Source organism: Bufo bufo, chromosome 3 (genome assembly GCF_905171765.1).
Source record: "Bufo bufo chromosome 3, aBufBuf1.1, whole genome shotgun sequence".
Classification (NCBI taxonomy): Eukaryota; Metazoa; Chordata; class Amphibia; order Anura; family Bufonidae; genus Bufo; species Bufo bufo.
In genome coordinates this window covers 405,889,325-405,914,977 of record NC_053391.1, presented here as the reverse complement: position 1 = coordinate 405,914,977, position 25,653 = coordinate 405,889,325, and the positions used below count along the sequence as shown (strand labels likewise).

General features: G+C 41.1%; 1 protein-coding gene across 3 annotated transcripts in view; it reads right to left on the bottom strand.

Annotated features, from left to right (window-relative positions):
- Positions 1 to 480: 480 nt before the first annotated feature.
- GTF2IRD1 (GTF2I repeat domain containing 1) overlaps positions 481 to 25,653 on the bottom strand; it is a 125,993-nt gene continuing 100,820 nt past the window's right edge. For all 3 annotated transcript variants that reach the window (XM_040424833.1, XM_040424834.1, XM_040424835.1), the window contains exons 15-27: positions 21,932 to 21,994; positions 18,585 to 18,650; positions 18,049 to 18,232; positions 17,294 to 17,352; positions 16,198 to 16,263; positions 15,754 to 15,837; positions 15,383 to 15,566; positions 13,742 to 13,770; positions 13,267 to 13,344; positions 12,937 to 13,129; positions 8,644 to 8,684; positions 6,548 to 6,696; positions 481 to 682 (exon numbers count right to left, since the gene is read on the bottom strand). In XM_040424833.1, coding sequence (XP_040280767.1) covers positions 614 to 682; positions 6,548 to 6,696; positions 8,644 to 8,684; positions 12,937 to 13,129; positions 13,267 to 13,344; positions 13,742 to 13,770; positions 15,383 to 15,566; positions 15,754 to 15,837; positions 16,198 to 16,263; positions 17,294 to 17,352; positions 18,049 to 18,232; positions 18,585 to 18,650; positions 21,932 to 21,994 — 1,265 coding nt within the window. In that variant the 3' untranslated portion in view covers positions 481 to 613. The remainder of the gene's footprint in view (positions 683 to 6,547; positions 6,697 to 8,643; positions 8,685 to 12,936; positions 13,130 to 13,266; positions 13,345 to 13,741; positions 13,771 to 15,382; positions 15,567 to 15,753; positions 15,838 to 16,197; positions 16,264 to 17,293; positions 17,353 to 18,048; positions 18,233 to 18,584; positions 18,651 to 21,931; positions 21,995 to 25,653) is intronic.

The window sequence follows — 25,653 nt, the reverse complement described above, 5'->3', positions numbered from 1 at the left end:
TTCACTCCATTCAGAATGCATTAGGATAATCCTGATCAGGATTCTTCCGGCATAGAGCCCCGACGACGGAACTCTATGCCGGAAGAAAAGAACGCAAGTGTGAAAGAGCCCTTAGGCACACAGAGCATAAACAGAGGGATCATTGTAAACACTGCATGAAGACTAATGGGCACATATAAATATCTCCATATCGTTAATCCTGGTGACAGAATCCCTTTAAGGGGGTTTAACAGACCATAGTCTTTCTACTAGAGAATTATCGTGCCCCATTTGTACATTTTGTTTTTACATTTTTACAGCTGATACATGCAACAATCTAAAAATTTTCAACTACACTGAGAAGCATAAGTAGCAGCATAAATTATCATTTGACCTTTTTTTTTCAATACATATAAAATTGGCTGTATACTAAAGTATATAATTATATCACTATACATAAAATAAATAGACCCAAGTCAGAACAAGGCAACACATTTTATTTCAAAAGGCTGTCTTGTATGGCAGAAACAGACTGTAAAAATGATTGGAAAAAAACTAAAAGGCATTGTTAAATACCATCGTATACATTTTATACAATAATTACATATTTTCATTCAACCTCCATCTGAGGAGACTAGTAATTCATTTGTCCAGGAATCGGCATATTTACACCTCCATAGTCCAGCATATACATGGGCCATTGCTGTAACAAAAGAATAGCACAGCATATCAGACAAGCATTTCAAGACAGATTGTTTTAACATTTTCTATCCTTTGTGTGCTTGATGAGCTGAGAAAAGGCCAACGGATAGGTCATCAGTAAAAAAAAATCCCAGAAAACACTTTTAAACATAAGACAAAAATGTGATGTGAACCCACCTACATCCAGGTTAAGATCAGGGATTTCATAAATTGTCACACCAGGGGAGGCCCATTTACTCACCTGTCACTCTCCATTGGTGACATTGGTAAAATAAACGTGAATTCTGTCATAGCATGATGGATAACTATATATATATTATGTATGATTTTTTGAACAAGAAAGACAAATCTATGTCCACCAAACCCCTAAAGGGCACCCAAAAGCTATAAGATTTATAAGGATACAAGTGGTGCCTCCTAGTATATGGGGTGGAGAGTCCTAGGCTAAAATGTGTGTCTTGACAGACTGAGAATCTAAAGTCCAGCTGTTTCGTCTAGCTATCCATAATTTCTATTGTAGTATGAGCACTATTGCCAGGGAATAGGTGGTGAAGTGGACAGAGACTACTGTGTTGTGCCTTTTGAGTACTGATTCAGAGAATAGAACACATTGTAGAATACTACTCTCAGGAAATGCAAGAAGAGCAAGTTTTATTACAGCCAACCAGGAGCATTTAACACTTTCAACACATAAAGGAAAATGCTTAAAAGTGGAAGGACCCCCATTCAACTTATATACATGATCATCCTAAACTGTACATACATGTCTAATTCTCATGATATGGGTTAAACAGTCTATGCTGCCCCATTGGATACAATCATGCACATACAGGGCAGCACGGTGGCTCAATGGTTAGCACTGGTGCCTTACAGCGCTGGGGTTTCTATGTTCTCCGCATGTTTGCGTGGGTTTCCTCCCACACTCCAAAGACATACTGATAGGGAACTTAGATTGTGAGCCCCATTGGGAACAGTTGGTTGCTAATGTCTGTAAAGCGCTGCAGAATATAGTAGCGCTATGAAAGTGCATAAAATAAATAAATAAATACAGCACGTGATCACCTAGTGGCATTCCCAATATCTGATATTCATTACAAAATCTACTTTGTCCTGTCCAGTCTAATTTATGACCCCTCACACAAGTGAGATCCATTCCCCATCTTTGCAATGTGTTCCTAAATCATAGCCAAAAGCCTTGTTGAACAAGACTTTATCTATTTACCATAAGCAATTTGAGATGCTGGGGATTAAACCTCTATACAGGTGTGATATAACAAACCTTAGTCACTGGGGATCCTAGTCCAGCTCTGCAGTTAAGACATAGGCTTATATTAATAGTGTTACTAATGTGCTGCAGTGTATATTTGCTGAACTTCAGAAGGACTTATATTGGTTTAAACCAGACGCATTATGGTTGGAGAAAAGAAAACAATGTATTCCAGCATAAAAACTGCACTCATTTTGTGAAACATGGTGGTGCTGTTAGTATCATGATTTGGGCTTGTTTTTCTGCATCTGGGACAGGAAGGCTTGCCATCATTTATGGGACAATGATTTCTAAATTATACTAACAAATTCCATAGGAAAAGGTCAGGACATATGTCTATGAGCTGAATCTCAAGAGAATGTGGGTCATGCAGCAAGACAACAACCCTAAGCACATAAATCGTTCTACCAAAGAATGGTTAATGGGAAAAAAAAGAAAGAGTTTTAGAACAGCCAAGTCAAAGACCTGACTTTATTCCAATAGAAATGTTGTGGAAGGACCTGAAGCAAGCAATTCATGGGAGGAAACCCACAAACGTAACAGAGTTGAAGCTGTTTTAGGCCTAATTCACACAAACGTTTTTTTGCGAGTGTACGGGCCGTTTTTTTGTGTTCCGTATACGGTCCGTATACGGAACCATTCATTTCAATGGTTCCGCAAAAAAAATGGAATGTACTCCGTATGCATTCCGTTTCCGTATTTCCGTTTTTCCGTTTCGTTGAAAGATAGAACATGTCCTATTATTGCCCGCAAATCACGTTCCGTGGCTCTATTCAAGTCAATGGGTCCGCAAAAAAAACGGAACACATACGGAAATGCATCCGTATGTCTTCCGTATCCGTTCCGTTTTTGCTGAACCATCTATTGAAAATTTTATGCCTAGCCCAATTTTTTCTATGTAATTACTGTATACTGTATATGCCATACGGAAAAACGGAACAGAAACGGAAACACAACAGAAACAAAAAACAGAACAATGGATCTGTGAAAAACAGACTGCAAAACACTGAAAAAGCCATACGTTCGTGTGAACTAGGCCTTATACAGAGTAATGGGCTAAATTCATCCAAGCGGATGTGCAGGACTAATCAAAAATTACTGGAAACATTTAGTTGCAGTTATTGCTGCACAATGGGGTCACACCAGATACTGAAAGAAAAGGTTCACATACGTTTGCCACTCACAGACCTGTGATATTGGATCAGATAAATGACTAAGGCTGAGTTCACACGGGCGTTGCGGGAAAATGTGCGGGTTGGGGAACACGCGCGATTTTTCCGCGCGAGTGCAAAACATTGTAATGTGTTTTGCACTCGCGTGAGAAAAATCGCGCATGTTTGGTACCCAAACCCGAACTTCTTCACAGAAGTTCGGGCTTGGGATCGGTGTTCTGTAGATTGTATTATTTTCCCTAATAACTTGGTTATAAGGGAAAATAATAGCATTCTGAATACAGAATGCATAGTAAAATAGCGCTGGAGGGGTTAAAAAAAATAATAATAATAATTTAACTCACCTTAGTCCACTTGATCGCACTGCCCGGCTTCTCATCTGTCTCCTTTGTTGAACAGGACCTGTGGTGAGCATTCATTACAGGAACAGGACCTGTGGTGACGTCACTCCGGTGATCACATGGTAAAAGATCATGTGATGGATCATGCGATGACCGGAGTGATGTCACCACAGGTCCTGTTCCTGTAATGAATGCTCACCACAGGTCCTGTTCAACAAAAGAGGCAGACGAGAAGCCGGGCAGCGAGATCAAGTGGACTAAGGTGAGTTAATTTTTTTATTTTTTTTAACCCCTCCAGCGCTATTTTACTATGCATTCTGTATTCAGAATGGACAACCTACATAGAAAATGCCAGACCGCTGGTACTGAATTATGTCCTTTATTACAAAATTACATTATACAACATACATGATTAAAAGAATCAGTGCAGGAGATAAAAGCAACATCACTGGAGGAGACATACGTGAGACGGAGTCCCCATCATGGAAAAATGTACAAAAAACATGGTCATGCATATAGAATTCATACATGCTAAGATAAGGGACATTTACCCGTGCAGAAATGTCCCTTATCTTAGCATGTATGAATTCTATATGCATGACCATGTTTTTTGTACATTTTTCCATGATGGGGACTCCGTCTCACGTATGTCTCCTCCAGTGATGTTGCTTTTATCTCCTGCACTGATTCTTTTAATCATGTATGTTGTATAATGTAATTTTGTAATAAAGGACATAATTCAGTACCAGCGGTCTGGCATTTTCTATGTAGGTTGTCTATTTATATTTATGCCATAGGCTAGGTTAGCACTTTTATGTGTATTCAATTGATGGTTACGGTATCTATTTTGGTAGTGTATTCAGAATGCTATTATTTTCCCTTATAACCATGTTATAAGGGAAAATAATAATGATCGGGTCTCCATCCGTTTTTCCGTATGGCATAATACAGTATACAGTAATTACATAGAAAAAATTGGGCTGGGCATAACATTTTCAATAGATGGTTCCGCAAGAACGGATACGGAAGTGTTTCCGTATGTGTTTCGTTTTTTTTGCGGACCCATTGACTTGAATGCAGCTACGAAACGTGATTTGCGGGCAATAAAAGGACATGTTCTATCTTTCAACGGAAAAACGGAAATACAGAAACGGAATGCATACGGAGTACATTCAGTTTTTTTTGCGTAACCATACGGACCGTATACGGAACGCAAAAAAACGGCCCGCAAAACGGAGTGTGAAAGAGGCCTAAGGCCTCATGCACACGACCGTTGTGTGCATCAGCGGCCGTTGTTCCGTTTTCCGTTTTTTTTTTGCGGACCCATTGACTTTCAATGGGTCCGTGGAAAAATCGGAAAATGCACCGTTTTGCAGCCGCATCCGTGATCTGTGTTTCCTGTCCGTCAAAAAAATATGACCTGTCCTATTTTTTTGACGGACAACGGTTCACGGACCCATTCAAGTCAATGGGTCCGTGAAAAAACACGGATGCACACAAGATTGCTATCCGTGTCCGTCATCCTTGTCCGTAGGCTACTTTCACACAGACGGATCCGCTGATCCGTCTGCATGAAAGCTTTTTAGATCTGATTTTTCACTTCGTGAAAACTAAGATCCGACAGTATATTCTAACACAGAGGCGTTCCCATGGTGATGGGGACGCTTCAGGTTAAAATATACTAAAAGAACTGTGTACATGACTGCCCCCTGCTGCCTGGCAGACCCCCCCCCCTCCCTCCCTTGTATTTAACACATTGGTGGCCAGTGCGGCCGCCCCCCCCCCCCCCCCCCCCCTAATGAAAATGACCGACCCCCCATCATTGGTGGCAGCGGAGAGTTCCGATCGGAGTCCCAGTTTAATTGCTGTGGCTCCGATCGGTTATCATGGCAGCCAAGACGCTACTGCAGTCCTGGCTGCCATGGTTACTTAGCAATTTTAGAAGCATTATACTTACCTGCGATGTCTGTGACCGGCCGGGCGCTCCTCCTACTGGTAAGTGAAAGGTCTGTGCGGCGCATTGCTGGCCACCAATGTGTTAAATACAAGGGAGGGAGGGGGGTTCGGCCGCACTGGCCACCAATGTGTTAAATACAAGGGAGGGAGGGGGGGCCGGCCGCACTGGCCACCAATGTGTTAAATACAAGGGAGGGAGGGAGGGGGGGGCCAGCCGCATTGGCCACCAATGAGTTAAATACAGGTGGGGGAGGGAGGGGGTCTGCCCCCTGCTGCCTGGCAGCACCTACCAGGCAGCAGGGGGCAGTCATGTACACAGTTCTTTTAGTATGGGAACGCCTCTGTGTTAGAATATACTGTCGGATCTGAGTTTCACGATCTAACTCAAATCCGATGGTATATTCTAACATAGAGGCGTTCCCATGGTGATGGGGACGCTTCAAGTTAAAATATACCATCGGATTGGAGAAAACTCCGATCCGATGGTATAATAGGGACTCCTGACTTTACATTGAAAGTCAATGGGGACGGATCCGTTTGCAATTGCACCATATTGTGTCAACGTCAAACGGATCCGTCCCCATTGACTTGCATTGTAAGTCAGGACGGATCCGTTTGGCTCCGCACGGCCAGGCGGACACCAAAACGACATTTTTTTCATGTCCGTGGATCCTCCAAAAATCAAGGAAGACCCACGGACGAAAAAACGGTCACGGATCACGGAACAACGGAAATACGTTTTGCGGACCGCAAAAAAAAATAACGGTCGTGTGCATGAGGCCTAAGTCTAATATTTTTGACTCGTTTGTTTGATTTGGTTATATTTATCTACTTTTAGGACTTCTGTGAAAATCTGATGTAGTTTTAGTTTAAATTCATGCAGAGATATAGAAAATTCTGACGGGTTCAAAAACTTTCAAACACCATTGTATATATGGATCTGGATTAGTTATGTTTATATATATGCATTAAATAAAGACTGATATATTGTATATTGTATATTTTGTATGAGTATTTATTCCAAAAGGTTTTGTAGGTGTTATTTTTTACTGAATTTGATAGGTCTATAATAAGTATAGGCGTTGAATCTTTCTTTATAAGTAGATGCAGTAAGTAACATATACACTTACCACTAGTGACATTGGATGTGCTGATGAGATGGGTTCTATATTGGAAGAAGAAGAAGATGAGGACGATAAAGAGTTGGATGATGTTGAGGACACAGAGTTTCCTTCAGAAATTCGCTTTCTTTTTCGCTTGGGAGTAAAGCTGTCTTTGTCTATGCAAGAAAAATACAATAAATAGACATTACATAAAAAGTTAATTGTGTAAGATGGAAACCAAAAAGCGGAAAGTCTTTAGAGCCTTTCATCTTTTCACATTTTGCTGTGTTGTGGTCTTGTGCTAAATTAAAAAAAAATCAAGCCCCCCCATCAATCTGCGCTGAATACCCCATAATGGGAAAGTTGAAACAAAATGTTAGATTGTTTTTTGCAAATTTATAAAAAACGAAAAATTCACATGGACCTAAGTATTAAGACCCTTTGCTATGACATTCAGACCCTTTGCTATGACATTCAGACCCTTTGCTATGACACTTGAAATTTAGCTCTGAAGACCTCCCATTTCTCTTGATCATCTTTGAGATGTTTCTACACCTTGACTGGGGTCCATCTGTGGTACATTTCATTGATTGGATATGATTTGGAAATACATACTCCTATCTACATAAGATCTCACAGCTTACAATGTATATCAGAGCAAAAACCAAGCCAAGAGGAGGAAAACTGTCTGTAGAGCTCAGAGACAGGATTGTGTGGAGGCACAGATCTAGAGAGGGGTCCAAAAATGTTTGCTGCACTGAAAGCTTTCAAGAGAACAGTGGCCTTCATTATTCTTAAATGGGAAAAGTTTGGAACAACCAGGACTCTTCCTAGAGCTGGCTGCCTCAGAAAACTGTTCAGAGGAAAAGGGTCTCAGTAAGAGAAGTGACCAAGAACCCAATGGCTAAGCTCCAAATGGGAGAAAGTTCCAGAAAGTCAGCCAGCACTCCACCAATCTGGGCTTTATGGAAGAGTGGCCAGAAAGAAACCTATCCATAGTAAAAGGCACATACAGCCCACCTGGAGTTTGCAAAAAAGCATCTAAAAGACTCTCAGACTGTGAGGAACAAGATCCTCTGGTCTGATGAAACCAAGATTCAACTTCTAAGCGTTATGTCTGGAGAACACCAAGCATTACTCATCACCTGCTCAATAACATCCCTACAGTGAAGCACGGTGGTGGCAGGATCATTCTGTAGGAGTGTTTTTCAGCGGCTGTGACAGGGAGACTGGTCAGGGTTGAGGGAAAGCTGAATGGAGTAAAGTACAGACATATTCTTAATGAAAACGTGATCCAGAGTGCTCTGGGCCTGAGACTGGGAGAAAGGTTCAACTTCCAACAAGACAATGACCCTAAGCACACAGCCAAGACAACACAGGAGTGGTTTAGGGACAACTCTGTGAATGTCTTTGTCCACTAACAGTCCCCATCCAACGTGACAGAGCTTGAGAAGATCTGCATATGGCATCATACCCAAGAAGACTAGAGGCTACAAACCTGATTTTTTATTTTAGCACAAGGCCGCAACAAAATATGAAAAAGTAAAAAGGTCTGAAGACTTTCCAAATGCATTTTAATTACAAAGAAGCAGTAAATGGTTTTATAAGGGCAATAGAAATCAAAGGTATGAACTTCAAACTGAACATTCATTGGGTTGAAAGGACTGTGATGGCATACACACTGTTGTTTTGTAAAAAGAGTACCTATCATTTTAAAACACAGCAGAAGCACTTCATTGAGTGGTGTGCCCCTTAATTTCTGATCAACTCAGCTCAGCTCTCTTTGCAGAGCAAATGGTGTAAAGGCTCACAGAAAGTCTATGAGTCCGTACACTATTGAGTTCTCTAGGGAGACTAGAATAGAGGCAATAAGAAACAAAGTGCACAGCACTCAGATGAGTACTTCTGACCCTCTTCTGATATGATAGTAACTCTTTAACTAAACCACAGGTCTTCTCTGGGTGTAGCCTTTATATTATATCTGTAAGGTCCATTGAGATTTTCTTCTATTCACTCAGAAAATTCATACAAACTATAGTTCAGCTACACAGCATTTCAAAGTTTCCAAAAATATGAGCTAAAAAAATGCCATAAAGTATCCTAAAACATTAGATTACACTTACGTAATTGTGATGGTGGCTCTATACATATCTCTGAAAATGGCCTGTAAAAATACAGATTTAATAGATTACTTTTTCATTTCTGCATTATAGAAAAGTATGGAAGGTACATTGTGGTGGCATGGAGTGACCACCTGCTAAAATAATGTATAATAATAATGTTGCTGAGGATGTCATCATCATGTTTAGTAAATCTTTTTTCAATTCTCATGCAATTTTAATGTGCTTAAGTTATGAAAGCTTAAGCAATAATCATGACTCACAGAGATTATTGTTCTAATGTGAAAGTTATGAAAATAACTTCGAAAGTCCGCATTGTAAATAGATGTTTAAATAGTAACTGCAGTTGCAAGGAAAAAAAGTGTGCATTTTACTGGCGTTTTGCCTAATAAAGGCATGCAAAGTCTGATTACCGTCAAATCTGTTGTTTACAAGAAAGATTGATTAGAGTGAACCATGCCTCAATAGAAGCAACTTTCAGAAGACCTCAGAAGCTGGAAAAGGCAACAAAAGCATTGCTAAAGACCTTGGTGTACATCAATTCAGGGTTAAATTATCTAAGATTGGAGAAAAATGAGCACTATTGCTACATGCCCTAGGAGTGGGTATTCTGTTAAGATCACTTCAAGAGCACAACAGGCAAGAACCCAAAAGTAATGCCTCATTCACACAGTCAGTGTTTTGGTCAGTGATTTTGAGCCCAAACCAGGTATGGCTCTATACACAGAACAGGTGCGGATCCTTTCCTTATACCTTATGTCTGTGGAGGCTCCAATCCTGGTTTTGGCTCACAGTCACTGATGGAAATCACTGTCCAAACACTGATGTGTGAATGAGGCTTTACAGCAAAAGACCTAGAAAAGACTCTACAACTACAAAAACCTCTGTTGGTATGTCTACTATTTGAAACACACTCCACAAGAAAGGTGTTCATAGTAGAATACCACAAAAGACGCTTCTGTCCAAAGAAAAAAAAAATATTGTGGCCCGTGTTGATTCCCCCGAAACCACCTGGATGTTCCACAGTGCTTTTGGGAAAAAGTTCTATGGACAGATGAGACAAAAGTTGAACGTTTAACCCTTTGGATACCGGAAGTTTTTTTAGTTTTTGCGTTTTCATTTTTCTTCCCTATCTTCTTGGAGCCATAACTTTTTTATTTTTCTGTTCACATATCCATATAAGGGCTTTTTTTTTGTGGGACAAGTTGTACGTTCTAATGCCACCATTTAATATGGCATACAATGTAGTGGGAAGTGGGAAAAAATTCCAAATGGGGCGGCATTGGAAAATGCAATTGCTCCACCGTTTTACATTTTTTGTCCCGATGGCGTTCACTTTGATGTAAAACTGACCTGTGACCTTCATTCTCTGGGTCAGTAGGATTACAACGATACCACATATGTATAGGTTTTCTTTGTCTAAATACTGTAAAAATAAATTAAAACTTTTGAAAAAAAAATTATCACCATATTCTGACCCCTGTTACTTTTTTATAGCTAAAGGGGTTGTCCAGGATCACAGTCTTTTTAACTAACATTAGTATTCACAGTTAAATGTATCTGTAAGGTCCCCCTAAAGGTTCCCAGTTTTTTTTCCACTCCTCCGGGGCTCCTACGGGGCCCCGAAGCTGTACTCGGTATTGTTTACATTGCAGTTCTCCCTCTATGTAATTTCCTGCCGCACTGCCTTATGAGTCCCGCAAGGCATTGCGACTCTGTAGATTGACGTCTCAATTCCAACCACTCCCTCTAATCAACATTCCTTTTCCTGCCATTCCTCCCCCTCATCTGTAAAGACATGGAAGGCGTGCCTACAGCTCTTGAATATGCATAATCCATGGGGCCCCATTGAGTGTAAACAGCAGGGTTCCCTGCCTCCAAATCAACCTCCCTCAGCCCAGAATAATGCCCCTCTGTGCCCGGTGACGTAACCATCACAGAGGGGCGTTCTCTAGGGATGCCAGTTCCCTCCTACAAAACAGTCTCCTTGAGCGCTCCAGAACGCCAATCTGTGCCGGTGACGTCACCGGGCTATTTGCTAAGCAGAAGACGAGGCTTAGCACACCAGTAAGGAGCCCGGTACGTCACCAGCTAAACAAAAAATAACACTTCCGGTCCGCAAATCCAGTCTAAGGAATAGGGGCATCAGAATAAAGAAAGGTAGTACCCACATATATGTATGCTGTTAGTAAAAAGCAGCCTATTTACTAATGATTACCGAACCTGGACAACCCCTTTAAATCTCATTTTTGCGGGACGATCTTTTTACTGATACCATTATGGAGTGTGTGTGAATTTTTGATCATATTTTAATACATTTTCTTAGGTAAGAGAAGCGATGAGAAAAATGGCAAATCGCCATATTGGAAAAATATTTTTATATTTTAATAGTACGGGCATTTTAGATGCAGTGATGCCCATGATGTATATTTTTTTTGTTATTTATTTATGTATTTATTCTATGGAAAGGGGGGTGATTGAAATTTTTAAAAAAAATTTTTTATCAGTGCTCTGCAGCTGCAGGACGCACACTGGCTGATGCTTTGCATGCAAAAAACTGTAGTACAAAAACTTACTATAGTGAAAAAGAAAATCAGCACTAAAACTACTTGAAATGTATTTATATGTATACACTGCTCAGAAAAAATTTAGGAACCACGGCATCATAGTATAACATAACACCAAGTCATTTAAACTTCAGGGATATCAATCTGTCTATTTACTGTAGGAAGCATTAGGCTGGGTTCAGACCTGAGCGTCTTTGATATGCGCGTTTAACGCGCGTTTTTGACGCGCGTTTTTGACGAGCGTTTTTTGCAATAGTAAACGCGCGTTTGACGCGCGTTTGTGTGATTGACTGCAGTGTCCTATGGCCACAAACGCGCGTCAAAACGCCCCAAAGAAGCTCAAGAACTTGTTTGAGCGTAGGGTGTTTTTCAGCGCGTTCAAACGCGCTGTAAAACGCTCAAGTGAGAACCAGGGCCATAGGGAAGCATTGGCTTTCATGTGTTGAGCGTTTTACAGCGCGTTTGAACGCGCTGTAAAACGCTCAAGTGTGAACCCAGCCTAAGGCCTCTTGCACACGAACAATACGGATTAAGTCCGGATGCGTTCAGGAAAACTCACACCATTTCGCAAGCAAGCTTCAGTCCGTTTTGTCTTTGATTGTGTTCACTTGTTTCGTTTTTTTCACGCGGGTGAAATGCGCATTGATGCTTTTTTCACGCGCGTGATAAAAAAATGAAGGTTTACAAACATCTCTTAGCAACCATCAGTGAAAACAGATCGCATCTGCACTTGCTAGCGGATGCGATGCGTTTTCCAAGCAGCCCCATTCACTTCTATGGGGCCAGGGCTGCGTGAAAAGCGCAGAATATAGAAAATGCTGCGATTTTCACGCAACGCACAAGTGATGCGTGAAAAACAACGCTTATGTACACAGACCCATTGAAATGAATGGGTCCGGATTCAGTGCGGGCGCAATGCGTTCGCATCACGCATTGCACCCGTGCGGAAAACTCGCTTGTCTGAAAGGGGCCTAAATTATAGTGAATCAGTTTCACAGCTTTGGTGGAAATGAAAGTGGCAACGTACATTGGAGATGCAACAGCAAGACAACGCCCCAAAAGGGAATGATTTTGCAGGTGATGGACACAGACCCTGAGGCCTCTTTTACACGAGCGAGTTTTCCGCGCAGGTGCGATGCGTAATGTGAACGCATAGCACCCCCACTGAATCCTGACCCATTAATTTCAATGGGTCTGTGTACATGAGCGTTTTTTTTTCACGCATCAGTTCTGCGTTGCGTGAAAAACTAAGCATGTTCTATATTCTGAGTTTTTCACGCAGCCTTGGCCCCATAAAAGTGAATGGGGCTTCAGTGAAAAACGCATTGCATCCGCAAGTCCACAGAGTACAGCACTCAGCGGCCATCACTATTCTAGTATCTTCTTTTGTGATGGGATTGTTAGTATGAGAAACCGACCAATCGCAGCCCTTAGGGGGTGGCACCACCACCCATCTACCTTGTAAACATGGAGGCTAATAACACCAATCACAACCATTCACTGTCATGGATAGCAGCAATCTTTACCCAGCCATTGTGTCAATAGATGTTTCCCACTGTGCCGTACATGTTTGGCACATTAAAGGTACTCCTTACCAACGGCACCAACTCCTTGTACAGTGGATTCAGGAAGGGGGTAAAACCTGTGATTACTACTGAAAGTGTATCAGACCAGGCTAAATATTTAATAAAACAAACTAAAGAACTAGTTCATTTAGTACAGTACTTACTGTAATTGGTTTATTATCACCATATGAATGTTTTCCCGTGCTTTTATTATTTTTTCCAGTCGTGTTATGTCATAAGTATTTGGGTTCCTGAATGGAATGTCATTTGGCAGACCAGTGACTTCTATAGAATCAGGATTATCCCTGATTAACTTGTAAGGTACTAGTACTGGACGGCCCAACCCTAGGGCATCACCTGCAACAAACAAAAAAGTCATTGCTGTCAAAGCCATAATAAATAGCATAAAACAACCTAGTAATCAATTAAATGACACAAAACTAAGAGTAAAAAGAAAATTCAAGAAAAATATTATAGTAATAATACACACTAACCATATTTTTCATTAAACAGCTCTTTTACTTGTTCACGAAGAATCACTTTTTCTCCCAGTCTATTGGCATCTTCATCATCTGAAGGAATAATATAATTTAAAGTGAGTTGACTACACATGGTGGCAAACTCCAAATAATCCAAATAATCAGCATAACACACAAACTAAAGTATTGATTAGGAATTGATGGATCCTATTTGCATTAGACGTGCGGCCTTGGATTCCACGTTGTTCGTTTTTCATATGATGTTATTGGCATACTCCAAATTAACATATGGGTCTAGGGGACTGGTAAAAAAACTGGCCTTAAGATTGAATAGTGTTTTGTTATTTTCATAAATTCAAGTTAAAAAATAATAATTTTCCTAACCATGAATTGGCATAATACAGTAAATGACAGTTGATTAGTCAATACAAGTAGTTTTACCAGAGTAAAATTCCAACATATTACATTATTACAAATATTAGAATCTTACCAGGTCTCGGAATGAGTCCCTGAAATGGCCTATAACATAAATGTAAAATATTAATCTACATGGTTTTATGGGGCATTAGTGCATTATAGAGGTACATTTGACAAATAAACAGCACAAACATTTAAGGGTTGTCCCACAATAGGAACTTATCCCCTATCCATAGCATAAGTGATAACTAAGTGATCAGTGGGGCTCTCATTGCTGGAACCTCCAATAATAACAAGAATAATGGGCTGAAAATTTAAACGACCATAGCTAACCAGCGTTACTACACAAACATAAAACGACAGCAGCACACTCTCCTTAAGAGAAATTGTGTGCAATCCTTCCTAGATTCCAGGTACGAATCCACAGATAATGTCCAAAGAACAAAAATTGAGGCAGCACTCCAAAGAAGGTGAGGATGGTGGACCCGTTTATTACCCCAAGCTGGTTAGCGATGAGCTTGCAGTGTAAATGCACCACTAATTACCCAATGAACAAGCGAAATGCTCGTTCATTGGGTAATTGTATCTTGTGTGCATCACAAAAGATCATTGGTTCCCAGTGGCAGATCGTGCTGTATAAACACAATCTGCTGCCGGGAGACAATGAGACAGTATGGAGGAAGAGCGATGGCATTTGTGATCGCTCTTCCCCATACTCTGGAGGAGCTCTAAATGCACCGGTCTCCTTGGCTAGCGATGCGGATTCTCAGAAAGGAACACTTCCTTCTCGACAATCTGCTAAATCATTGTCCTGTGTAGAGGGACCATAAGGTGCCAGAGTCCCTGGAGTGAATGGAGCAACAGGCACACATGCGCACATTCAATTGCCTGGGACTTCCAGAGATAGCCAAGTGCTGTACTGTACTCTGCTCCTCTTTAAATATCCTCACTGTGCCTGCAAGTGGGCTGTGAGATGACCGCTGAGATCAAGTCCTGGAGTACTCTCCAATATGTATCATGTTCTGAACTTTGCTTGAAGCTGGTGGAGTGGGGCCCCATTCCAAGTTTTTCTATGGAACCTCATGGGTCCTTGTTATGCCCCTGGCCATATTAAGCGCCAACTGACGATAAACACGTTGATCGGCGCTAATTTATATAAGTCTTTTTCACCGGTTGATACAAAGTGAATGGGGGAGGTAGCAATCTTTCTTCCCCCTTTCAGTTCTATTGATTATATGCAGCACATCCTGATGACCTGGACGTAGGCCGATGATAATCGTCTACCTTTCATTCGGAATGAAAGATGTGAATAAGCCGACATTTGCACGTTTATCGGCTGGTTGGAGGCACAATTACATGGGCCAATTACCAGAAACATGTGTTTCTACGAATGCTTGTTTCTGATAATTGGCCTGAAAATTGTGCAGTATAATAGAGGCTTTAAACTACTGACTAGTTACTGTAGCTTAGTGGGGACTTCGGGGTTTAAGCATTTATTTAGATGACTGTACCAATTGTAAAAACATGTATATGAAAAAAAGGGCAGGATTGTGTCCTTTGTTGTTAGTGTATGACCAGATAGGGAGGTAGGAGCGCAGTGGAGATGCAGCTGTGATGTGCATCGCTGCTGTATCCCCACTGTGCTCTGGGCATCCGCACTGGCCATACCCTAATCTAGTTTGGAAATCAAAGGTTTATACATTTATTTACACACCTTGTAACCGTGAACCTGATTTTATCTGCCACTGCCAATATCCTTTCTAGATTCTGTGATCCAAACGTACAGGGTTTTCGAAAAGGAATTCCTGGAGGCAGGCCTTCTATTATAACAGAGCCAGGGTTATTCTTAATGCGTTTATAGGGTACTTGAACTGGGTACTTAATTCCAAGTGCTTCGCCTAGAACAAATCATATAAATTTTTATTGAATACAGTAAAAAAAAAGACTTTTATATTAAATATTTAAGTACATAACTAATAAATCACAATAAATAGATCCAGGGAGGCAATAAAGAACTTTATCTATTTTTATATGTGTGTCTAGTACAGTGCAATATGTGCCTACAGAGAACTTACATTTACTTACCATATTTTTTATTAAACATGTCTTGCACCTGCTCTCGCAAAGTATTGGCAATATCTATCCTGGAAAGCCTGGCATCAAAATTTTCTAGAAGGCAAAAACATTATATTTATATTATTGGAGCAAAAGTGCTTCAGTGTGGTTTCACAAATGATGTGGGCTTCACATAAATGCAAAACAGGACTTTATCTGCTGAACAGTCTTCATTGAAAAGTTTACCTGTATGAACATACCCCCCTAAAGTTGGGCAGTGCTAGTGCAAAATGTATGTGTATAGAAATCAAGAAAGTATTCCCTTGCCTACAAATGGTCACTCTACAGCAAGAAGAGAAAATCTATAAAATTCTCCAGCACTGGTTATCATGGAATCTGGAGGCCTGAGGTAAAGAAGAAAGCATATAATGGGTTATGGTTTCATATGTGTTCATGGATAAAAGGGGCTTTTACCTTGAAAACTAGGTCTCTTTGAGGTTTCATCCAGTGTGGGATCATTACAATCTTTCTCGACGACTCCTGAAAATGTTGACCAGAAATAAACTTTATCTACAAATTCACAAACTGCATAGAAGATACCAGAACCAGCCCCACCAACAAGTCACACATTCTCAGGGTTCTAACGAGGTATGCTTTAATGTAACTGGTTTATACATACTGGGGACTATTAAAGGGTCACTGTACTTTCATACAACTTTACTTAATTTTATTTAATAGAGAATGCTGTAACTAGCAAATTTCTAAATCGCTTCATATAAAAAATATGCCTGTATCAACCTGAAAAAAGCTCATGGCCTGTTCAAACTAACTTGCAGGCAAGATCCGTCCCTGGTAACAGAGACTAAGAAAATGGCTGAGAGGAAGTGGGGAGTGTCAGAGCGAACTGAGATCCTGAACCTGATAAAACAATTGCTTCTACACTGCTTCTAAAGACTATAGGGGCCTTCTGTGTGTCTTTAAGGGTCCATTCACACGTCCAATGTTTCTTTCCTGATCTGTTCCGTTTTTTGCGGAACAGATCTGGACCAGATCTGGACCCATTCATTTTCAATGGGTCCTGAAAAAAAATCAGACATTGAGCTGTCCGATTTTTTTCAGGACCCATTGAAAATGAATGGGTCCAGATCTGGTCCAGATCTGTTCCGCAAAAAACGGAACAGATCAGGAAAGAAACAACGGACGTGTGAATAAGGCCTAAGTGTGATTTCCCCCTACTCATCTAAGCTTCACAAAAAACATAGTGGGAACTAAGGGAAGTGAGGTCACAGCAGTGCAATGCTGGCAGATTTCACAGAAGGGATATGTCCCTTGCTTCTGAGTGAAATGCATCTAGCTGTACAGCTGAAACAGGGAATAATATGGCTGAGGAAGACATTAGATAAGCCCAAAAAAGAACTTCTCCTTCACAGTTATAATGCATATTTTTTTATTCGCATTAAGATTATGCATTCTCCCTTAGATGAATACAATTATTGCATTATATTAATATTTTATGACTGATGCACTTTGCTTTGCATTGGATATAAAAATCCTATATAGTAAGACATACCTATAGGACCACTAGTATCATTCATACTCTCCTTAAGTCCTTCAGAAATCAATTCTGGCCTAGAAAACAAAATGGTGAAATTTTTTATTACATACAGTACAAACCAAAAGTTTGGACACACCTTCTCATTCAAAGAGTTTTCTTTATTTTCATGACTATGAAAATTGTAGATTCACACTGAAGGCATCAAAACTATGAATTAACACATGTGGCATTCTCTTGAAGCTCATCAAGAGAATGCCAAGAGTGTGCAAAGCAGTAATCAATGCAAAAGGTGGCTACTTTGAAGAACCTAGAATATGACATATTTTCAGTTGTTTCACACTTGTTATGTATATAATTCCACATGTGTTAATTCATAGTTTTGATGCCTTCATAGTCATGAAAACAAAGAAAACTCTTTGAATGAGAAGGTGTGTCCAAACTTTTGGTCTGTACTGTATGTGCGCTGCTGAATGATTCAAGTAATGAGACAAGGGTATTCAGGCAGCTGCTATAATGGACTAATTCAGTTCTGCTACATGTATTGTATGTTTATTGTATGTCTAAATCAGAAGCTTGTTTTTCTGACTGTTATGGTAATTGATATGATCATTTACACTAGAATTAGTAAAAGAATACTGGACATTAAGTGGTAGAAATGGAAAAACGAATAGGACCAGTGAAAAGTGCTTGATAGTCTTTATTAGGTTCATAATTAGTTCAACTATAGTTATAGCACGTATAAATCAAGACAGGCTTAATTTCATCATTACCTTTTTACCACAAACTCAATGGTGTTGCTGTTTTCTAGTATCTTTCTGAGTTTTGTAATTCCAAAACAGTTGGGTCGCCGAAATGAGACCCCATCGGGTAGGCCCACAACATACAGATCTTCCGGGTACATCAAGAATTTAGAATATGGCACTTTAACAGGGTGTGAGGCACCAATTGCTTTCGCTGTTCAAAAAAAAATAGGTATTGAGAAATTTATATTACACGCGTATGCAGAAACAAGAATATCTATATATATATATATATATATATATATATATATAAAAAAAAATATATATTACAGTTGACTTATTTCTGTAGCTGTAGATATAAGGGAATTCCTACATTATTACTTTGAACTACCAATAGATGTCCCAGTTGGACTACTCAATTTGACAATTAAGCGATAAATCAAGCCAAGCAAGAGAAAACTAGCTACTAATTCTATAGACTATAAAGCTATATAAGTATCCCACAAAGGATTTTGCTTCTTGCAAGTATGCAAACAGGAGACAGTAATAATTTGAATCCCACTTACCATATTTTTTATTAAATGCATTTTCCACTCGTTTTCTTAGTTGTCGAATAATATCTCCAATGCCCTCTTAATGCATGAAAAAAAGAATATTACGTCACAGTTTTATTCATTACTTCACCTTGTTTGCTAAATTTGTAGCATGGAGAAACAGTAACCAGATAATATCTTAAAAGTATTTATAAAGAGAAACTATGTACACAGACTGAACAAAACTAACAGGCATTGAATAGAAACTGGAAAACTGACAGATATCTGCCCTACCACAAAAACACTATGTAGCACCCGCGTGATCTAAAATCACATGGACAGCAAACACCATTCTTGTCTAGGATTATAAAAACAAAACTAGTTAAACAGTGAACAATGTGATACAAAATACACATTTATTCACCTTTAAAATTCCCTGCTGGGGAACTTTACTTGTTCTGCAGCATTTGCATCACATTCAACCACTGGTCTCAGGCCGTAGACGCTAGCATCACCGCTAAGGCAAGTAATTGGCTGTAAGGCAAGACAAGTAAAAAAAAGATTGGTAGCACTACCCAAGTAGTGGCTCTGTAGCAGCTGGGAAATTTTCTTATTTAAATCACATTGTCTACTGTTAGACTAGGTTTTTAAAATCCCAGACCACCTGTTTAAAAAAGGTGGAGTTTTAGTTTCATCTCACAGAAATTTGGGGAACGTTTTGGGAAATTTCTTTGGGTGGTAGTTATCATCTCTATACAAAACCAGATGTTTGCCAATGTATTAAACGATCAATAATAAAACAGTATAATATTTGCCATTCATGAAAATTTTATATTAATGCTCATTATCAGTTATTGATTTGTAACATGCAAATGGTCACTCTTTGACTTTTCCTAGTTACTGTATTGCTAAATCGATCACATATGCAAACAAAATCATCCACTGTAATGGTCAGGACCCAGTCAGACGGCTGTATGAATGGGTCCACACCCGTTCCGCAATTTTGCGGAACAGGTGCGGACCCATTTAATTCAATGTAGTTCCCGTTCTGCGGCCCCACAAAAAAAGATAGAGCATGTCCTATTCTTGTCCGCAATAGCAGACAAGAATAGGCATTTTCTATGATAGTGCCGGCCATGTGCAGTCCGCAATTGCAGAACGCACACGGGCTGGCATCAGCAAAACACTACGGTCGTGTGAATGCGCCCTAAAGGTGAAATATATCTTATGGAAGTCACATATTAAATTGGTGGTGTAAGTAAATTGTAGGGTATAAATGAATTATTAGAGGTAGACGACGGTAACTAGTTTTATGAAAACTGGACAGGTGTAGAGGAATTGGTGTCAGGCATAGCTCATGGTTAAAAGCACATAAAACAGAACATGCTATGTGCAATCAGAGGGTTACATGATCAAATGTATGCTAAATAAATCTAAACAGTAATTTTCCATTAAGGCTATTCCCAGCCAAGTGCTCAGGAAATGAGTGAACAGTAACTGCCATAAAGGTTTTCTCTCTCCAAGCAAAATCCTATATGCTTTGGATTACAACTTTTAAGGAAAAAATGGACCATCCAGCATGTTAGCTTGCTATTTAACGGCTCATGCACACGACCGTTGTCTGTTTTGCGGTCCGCAAGCTGCGGACCTGCAAAACACGAATACTGACCGTGTGCATTCTGCATTTTGGGGAACAGAACGTCCTGCCCATAATAGAACTATTCTAACCTATCCGTAATACGGACAATAATAGGACATGTTTTTTTTTTTTTGCAGAACGGCCATGCAGACATACGAAAATGGAATGCGCATAAAATAAAGTAAATTCCGTTTTTTAATCAGACCCATTGAAGTTAATGGATCCGTATACAAACAAAAAAGATGGCACAGAAACGGGGAAAAAAAATGTGTTTGTGTGCATGAGCCTTTATGATGATATTTATGCATGAATTCATTACAGAGAGCTAAACTCAAGCATGAACTTGTGCATAGTTATTTGATCACCGTGTTATTTCAGTATCAAGTCAGCAGTAGTTAGCAACTGAAGTATTTAGCAACTTATTTTGCCTAGTAAAGGAGCTGTGCCACAAGGGACACTGATCAGCTATCTGATAAACTTCTGATCACAGGGAATGATTACTTAGAAGGAAGTCCCAAGCCACCCGTTCCTCCTTATTCATGACTACAGTGTGGAGTTTGTATGGAGCGGTGGTCAAGTATGTGCAGTGCCACTCCATTCAATGTCTAGGGGTGACATACACAACTGAACTTCTCCAAACTCTCCAAACAGATGTGAAGTACATGATCTATGTACATGAATGTGCCTCTTAACTATGACCACATGGTGCGCTTCACCCAATCAGGTTAAGAAGTATATTTACTTACATACAGTGTGTGCTTTAAATCAACAATATCATTCACTGGTGTTCGGTGTTCTCTTAAATGGTCCCAGTCTGTTTTCTGAGACCACGGTGAACCTTTGAGACCTGTTCAAATGGTGTGGTATTGTACATGTGGTATGGTATGGCCCATGCAGAGGGGCTTAGCCTGACAGCAGGAGCACTTTTAGGTTTCTCATTCTCATGGGCGGACTGGCCACAGATCCTACAGGGAAATTTCCAGGTGGGCCGATGCCCTCTTGGCCTCCAGCCAGATATATAAAGATCTGAGGCTCTCAGCATTAATGTAGGAGCATCAGGCACTTATACAACTAGGGTGCCGCAGGTGCCCTCTTGAATTCAACTATATTGCCATCGTCAGGACAATGATACATCTTAATACTGTGGCATGGGCAGCAGTATTTTGTGCTGCACTTTGGTATCTGGTTCCGCTGGGGCAGTATATTGTGCTACACTGTGGTATCTGGTTCTGCTGAGGCAGTGTATTGTGCTGCGCTGTGGTATCTGGTTCTGTGGGGTGGTATTTTGTTCTGCACTATGGTATTGCTGCCCTCACCTACTTCTATTGTCATGCCTTCTGTCAGTTTGGGCCCGCCTACAACATAGGGCAACTTTTAGTTTTTTTTCCAGGGCCACTTTAAGTTCCCAGTCCACCCCTGCTCATTCTCACCACCTGCTGGTGCCGAATTGTGGTGTTGGCAGTTTCCATGTGGCGCTGCACTAAATTAGGGTAAAAAAAACACTCATAAGAGGCCACCGTACGTGGTGTATGCATTTTGATCACAACAAGCCTCTTGTAATATTTTATAAATGCTCTTTCTTAAAGCGGTCTGTCTGGTGACAAATTCCTTTTAACATTTAGAAGACTTAAGTAGTTCAAAATAAGCCGCTGAATCCATTTATTTCTATTTTTTAGGCATAAACTAGTAATCTAGTTGACATACTGCACATAGTAAAAGGTAGTACACATAATAGGGTTACCATCTATATGTTTCCCATCCACTCTGTTAAGTCTTGAGTCAACAGTTATTCCTTTTTCAGAAACTACATAACCAGAATTAAAGACAAAAAGAAAATTAGGTCACATAAAGAGGACGAATGCTTGTATTGTTTATTTCCTACTGTATACGTGCAAAGAATACAGAGATACAAAGTACACATCATAATGTTACATATAGTGATAATGGTTTTCCAATATGTACTGTTATTCATTGTAATTCAAGAAGTAACTTTTCTCCTGGTTATAATGCCAGGCCTCTGAAGAGCTAGAAGTGTGAGGCCAGGTCCACACAAGTGTATTATGGACACATTATGCATCTGTATTTCAGATGTGTGACCAGGCCTTACTTCTGGTTTAACTCATCTGAACTCGCAGCATCATACATAACTATTAGGCCTCATGCACACGACCGTTGTGTGCATCCGCGGCCGTTGTTCCGTTTTCCTTTTTTTTTCGTGGACCCATTGACTTTCAATGGGTCCGTGGAAAAATCGGAAAATGCACCGTTTTGCAGCCGCATCCGTGATCCGTGTTTCCTGTCCGTCAAAAAAATATGACCTGTCCTATTTTGTTGACGGACAACGGTTCACGGACCCATTCAAGTAAATGGGTCCGTGAAAAAACACGGATGCACACAAGATTGCCATCCGCGTCCGTCATCCTTGTCCGTAGGCTACTTTCACACAGATGGATCCGCTGATCCGTCTGCATAAAAGCTTTTTAGATCTGATTTTTCACTTCGTGAAAACTCAGATCCGACAGTATATTCTAACACAGAGGCGTTCCCATAGTGATGGGGACGCTTCAGGTTAGAATATACTAAAAGAACTGTGTACATGACAGCCCCCTGCTGCCTGGCAGGTGCTGCCAGGCAGCAGGGGGCAGACCCCCCCTCCCTCCCCCCCCTGTATTTAACACATTGGTGGCCAGTGCGGCCGGCCCCCCCTCCCTCCCTTGTATTTAACACATTGGTGGCCAGTGCGGCCGGCCCCCCCTTCCTCCCTTGTATTTAACACATTGGTGGCCAGTGCGGCCGGCCCCCCCTCCCTCCCTTGTATTTAACACATTGGTGGCCAGTGCGGCTACTGCAGTCCTGGCTGCCATGGTTACTTAGCAATTTTAGAAGCATTATACTTACCTGCGATGTCTGTGACCGGCCGGGCGCTCCTCCTACTGGTAAGTGAAAGGTCTGTGCGGCGCATTGCTTATAGCACAGACCTTTCACTTACCAGTAGTGGAACGCCCGGCCGGTTACAGACATCGCAGGTAAGTATAAGGCTTCTAAAATTGCTAAGTAACCATGGCAGCCAGGACCGGCCGCACTGGCCACCAATGTGTTAAATACAAGGGAGGGAGGGGGGCTGGCCGCACTGGCCACCAATGAGTTAAATACAGGGGAGGGAGGGGGGGGCCGCACTGGCCACCAATGACTTAAATACAGGGGGGGGGGGGGGGGGGGGGGGGGTCTGCCCCCTGCTGCCAGGCAGCAGGGGGCAGTCATGTACACAGTTCTTTTAGTATATTCTAACCTGAAGCGTCCCCATCACCATGGGAACGCCTCTGTGTTAGAATATACTGTCGGATCTGAGTTTCACGATCTAACTCAAATCCGATGGTATATTCTAACATAGAGGCGTTCCCATGGTGATGGGGACGCTTCAAGTTAAAATATACCATCGGATTGGAGAAAACTCTGATCCGATGGTATAATAGGGACTCCTGACTTTACATTGAAAGTCAATGGGGACGGATCCGTTTGCAATTGCACCATATTGTGTCAACGTCAAACGGATCCGTCCCCATTGACTTGCATTGTAAGTCAGGATGGATCCGTTTGGCTCCGCACGGCCAGGCGGACACCAAAGCTAATTTTTTTCATGTCCGTGGATCCTCCAAAAATCAAGGAAGACCCACGGACGAAAAAACGGTCACGGATCACGGAACAACGGAAATCCGTTTTGCGGACTGCAAAAAAAAACGTCCGTGTGCATGAGGCCTTATACTGTGAGATCATGCCGGTCAGGCATGCACAGGCTGCTCCATTTATTTCTATGGGAGTTCCGGAGATAGCTGAATATTGTATTCTGCTATCTTAGGAATTCCTATAGAAATAAATGGAGCGGCAGGGCACATGCTCCCGCCTAATTGGACACTGGGCATAGAGCAACATAAATGCACACGGGTAACAAGTCCTGCTAGAGATGAGTGAATTGTCATCAGCAGGGCTTCTTCATCTGTGGGGATGTCTCTGCAGGTGAAGAAGCGCCCTCCTGCTGCAAGACTGACAGGGATGGACATTTAGCTCAGGAAGCCTGCGGCGCTGCTCCCATTAGCAGAGCATGGGTACAGGCAGGAAATTGTTAGGGCTGAACTAAATGTCTGGCACTGTCAATCTTGCGGCAGGTGGGCACGTCTTCACCTGCGGGGACTACCTTGCTGTTAAGAGGAATCGATTCGCTCATCTCTACGTCCAGCCCATTTGTTTTCACCATGTCCAATGTCATATTGAGGTGGGAGAATATGCCTGAACAACCCCTTTAGCTGACATAGACATGCAGTAACTGTCGGCTGACTGCTATATTCTCTGACTCCGACTCACTCCCTAATGTGTGCTTAGCCCAGCTGAAAGAATATTCTATTTCTATGAAGTGATGGCGGTAAATAGCAAGTAAGTGCACTGTGTGGTACCGCTTTCCATGGGCGAAGTTAAGACTAGGACAGGTAAAAATCCAAACTTCTAATACTCTTTGCCCCCTTATGTGAGACATCTGAGCCCATCAGACTGTTTTCAGACAGAGCACATTAAAAAAGGAGCAGTAATGCTACAAGTACAATGCAATAATAAATGGCCTGTATACTATTCACAAATAAAGCTGTTTAATTGTGAAATTAAAATGATCTCTAACTGCAACCGGCAGTATCAACAATAGATTCATGGTGCCATGCTACATGTTTGTATATCTGAATGGGCAAAGGGGGAGATTGCAATATGCACCCCCAAACAATGGACGTACATAAGTTGCACCACATTTATTACGTGTTTTAGACACTTCTTGAAGATTTTCATACTCATACGACGAGGAGACGTGACTTAGTGAGTAGGAGGCATGGCCTGCTGTATAAGGTACGTGATTTAAAATGCATCAAATTTTGGCACATGATTCTGGTGTAAAGTAAGCCAACTAACAGTCTACACAGTCGAAAGGTGTGCCTCCTGCACCTGGCCGTTTTTTGCGTTCCGTATACGGTCCATATATACGGTCCATATATACGGAACCATTCATTTCAATGGTTTCGCAAAAAAAACGGAATGTACTCCGTATGCATTCCGTTTCCGTATTTCCGTTCCGTTTTAACATAGAACATGTCCTATTATTGCCCGCAAATCACGGTCCGTGGCTCCATTCAAGTCAATGGGTCCGCAAAAAAAACGGAACACATACGGAAATGCATCCGTATGTCTTCCGTTTCCGTTCCGTTTTTTGCTGAACCATCTATTGAAAATGTTATGCCCAGCCCAATTTTATCTATGTAATTACTGTATACTGTATATGCCATACGGAAAAACGGGACGGAAAAACGGAACAGAAACGGAAACACAACGGAAACAAAAAACGGAACAACGGATCCGTGAAAAACGGATCGCAAAACACTGAAAAAGCCATACGGTTGTGTGCAATAGGCCTTAGGCCTATTGCACACG